This window comes from Morone saxatilis, unplaced genomic scaffold (assembly GCF_004916995.1).
Source record: "Morone saxatilis isolate NCDOM2014 unplaced genomic scaffold, NCSU_SB_2.0 Contig2, whole genome shotgun sequence".
In the NCBI taxonomy this organism is placed as follows: domain Eukaryota; kingdom Metazoa; phylum Chordata; class Actinopteri; family Moronidae; genus Morone; species Morone saxatilis.
The window spans coordinates 4,921,159-4,923,676 of NW_023339762.1; the positions used below are offsets into that span (position 1 = coordinate 4,921,159).

The following is a 2,518-nucleotide window of genomic DNA, read 5'->3' on the forward strand; positions in this document are numbered from 1 at the left end:
CATACGACTGTAACATAAAAGTCGTAAATAAATCAAACTAATAATCAAGAACTTCAAATAATACATTTTAAATGTTTGAAAAACTGCTCGTACAGCTATTGCAAAATGTGTTCCTGTGTGTGTTGTTTCTCCAGGTGAATGTGTGTGTGAGGAATAGAAAACTCCTCTCAGTATTCCCTTGGTGTTTTTCCGGCTATGTGACTGCAGAGGCAGAACCCCCCCACAACCCTAAAGACTTCAAAATTCGCTTCTTTACTCCAATACATCCAAACAAGCCAGACATAATTACGTGGTTCTCTTACTATACACCAGATCAAAAAGCCAAAAAAGGCTGAAACCAACGAGCAAGCACAAAAAACATCAACATGGCCTTCCTGCGAACTCTTTTTGCTTGGCATCAATCAGATCCAGCTTAAAGACATCACACATGATGCCGGCCAATAAATTATCTGCCGATCAACAAACCAAATAATCAACTTCTTTCCCCTCTCATGTGAATATAGCATGTTTTAAAGCCTGAGCCCTAGAGAGCGATACAGTGGCAGTCTAATATACACACTGCAGTGTGTGTGTGTAGTTACACAGACTGTCCTTCAATTGGAGCAAACTGTGTGTCAGCAAGCATCTGCCCTGATCAGTGCCTGAACCTCCACCAGCACAGGGTGCTGCTCTGTAGTCCGACCGTCCTCTGAGGCCAACTGCAACCAGTCTTTTAATGAATTAATAATTAACATATTTATGAAATGCAGTCTGCCCTGGGCTAAGGGCTTTTGTTACTTCTGTCCATCAAGGTCATCCTTTTGTTTTAGTTGCATCATTCAGGAAATTAACTACTCACAGGTGGCTTCTTTTCTATTTCACTGTCAGGATAAGTGAGGCCTTTCTCTCAGTAAGTAGCTGATCCACAACACGCAAGTCGACAGAAAACACTAAATCTAATAATGAACATTACCTTGGTGATCATTAGAGGAGCCACAGCATTAGTATGGAAGTTTTCTATCATCATCTCTGCAGTGACCGTATGGAAGTCGGCCACCACGTTGATCCCTGCATTGTTGATCAGGCAGTTCAGACCCTGTTGTTGTAGCAGCTGCCCCACCTCTTCTACAGACCCCTCTATACTCGCCTGGTTCACTACATCTGGTGGACAGACACATCAACAGTGTGAGGCACCAAAAACAAACAAAAATGGAAGAGAATACGAGCTCAAACATTATCTTAGGGGAAAGAAATGAATAAATAACTCCAGAAACTTAAAATATCTCCAATGTGTACATTGTTGTTTCTAAACAGTTCAAACATACATTGGGGGCAACATGTGCATGCATTTAGGGTTGTTTTGTCTGTTGGTGATTGTATGTCTGAATGAATGTTATTATTCACCTCTAAAAACAGAGTGGGGCTGTGTGTGGGGCTGCAACCATTCTCCCCTGGCTTACCCAGTGTGACTATGTGGATGTTGGGATGTTTCTGTGCCAGTTCCTGAAGTTTCTGTAGGTCAAAAGCACATAATGTCATTGTCCATCCGCACAACCAGTGAGGGAGCAATGGCGCCCTCTAATGTCGTTTCACTTCCATTTCACTACTTGATGCACCTTCGCCCGTAAAGTAGGTCGACTAAGCGTCGTGCAGAACAAGGTTATCGGTCATGTATTAAGGCTCTACGGTGTGTATGGTTAGCTCACAGGCAGCATCAGCAGGTGTTGGTGTTTACCTGTGCTCTCGCCGGCTCTCTGGTCGTGGCTATAATCTTACCGGGTGAGAAACCTCCACTCGCCAGGCTGTCGACTATCTGCAGCCCGAGCCCTCGGCTGGCTCCCGTTACCAGCACAGAGCCGCAGTTCTTGAAATTCACAGCACCACTCATTGCTAATGTTATCTTTACAAACGGCGGCCCGGTGGCGGTGCGCGAGCTCTCTATCCAGACACTTCTCGCGACGGAGCTTTGCTAAATCTGCCGCTGTCGCGCGAGTCCTCCGGTAGGTGGGGGGGTCGCTCTACCTCACCAAAACCAACCGGAGCCTGTACATGGGGGAGACTTGTTTAAACTACAGTTCCTCACACCGTCACACACAGCAGTGCATCATGGGGAGGAGGACGTTTCTAGCTCCGCACATCCAGGATCCTACTTCCCACAATTCATTGCACCCAAAGCTGATTTTGTTAAGAGTGAATACAGTTCCCATTCATCAGTTCAGTCTGGATCAGCAAAATGTTTTCAAATTTCTGTAGATAACAAAACAATATTCCCATTCTTTAAGAAATATGTAATGACATAAAAAAAAGCAACATTTCCCCCAAAATCCGGATGTGATCACAGCTTGGCTTCATGAGGCAGAACATATGAAAGATGTCATATCAAATGTTCATATAACACTATTAAATGTTATTAATGGTTACATACCTGCAGTGTAATGATTGAGTCAGAACTGTCTGTAAATAATTGACCTGCTATCTGAAAGGTGTCCTGAGAAAACTTCCGTTATGATTTGGTCATATACAAATACAATTGAATGGA

General features: G+C 43.8%; 1 protein-coding gene across 1 annotated transcript in view; it reads right to left on the reverse strand.

Moving 5' to 3' along the window:
- Positions 1-2,075, reverse strand: part of si:dkey-12e7.4 (uncharacterized protein LOC558132 homolog) — a 4,208-nt gene extending 2,133 nt beyond the window's left edge. Inside the window, exons 1-3 of the mRNA XM_035664966.1 lie at positions 1,715-2,075; positions 1,440-1,491; positions 953-1,140 (exon numbers count right to left, since the gene is read on the reverse strand). Coding sequence (XP_035520859.1) covers positions 953-1,140; positions 1,440-1,491; positions 1,715-1,867 — 393 coding nt within the window. The 5' untranslated portion in view covers positions 1,868-2,075. The remainder of the gene's footprint in view (positions 1-952; positions 1,141-1,439; positions 1,492-1,714) is intronic.
- Between the last annotated feature and the right edge of the window lie 443 nt (positions 2,076-2,518).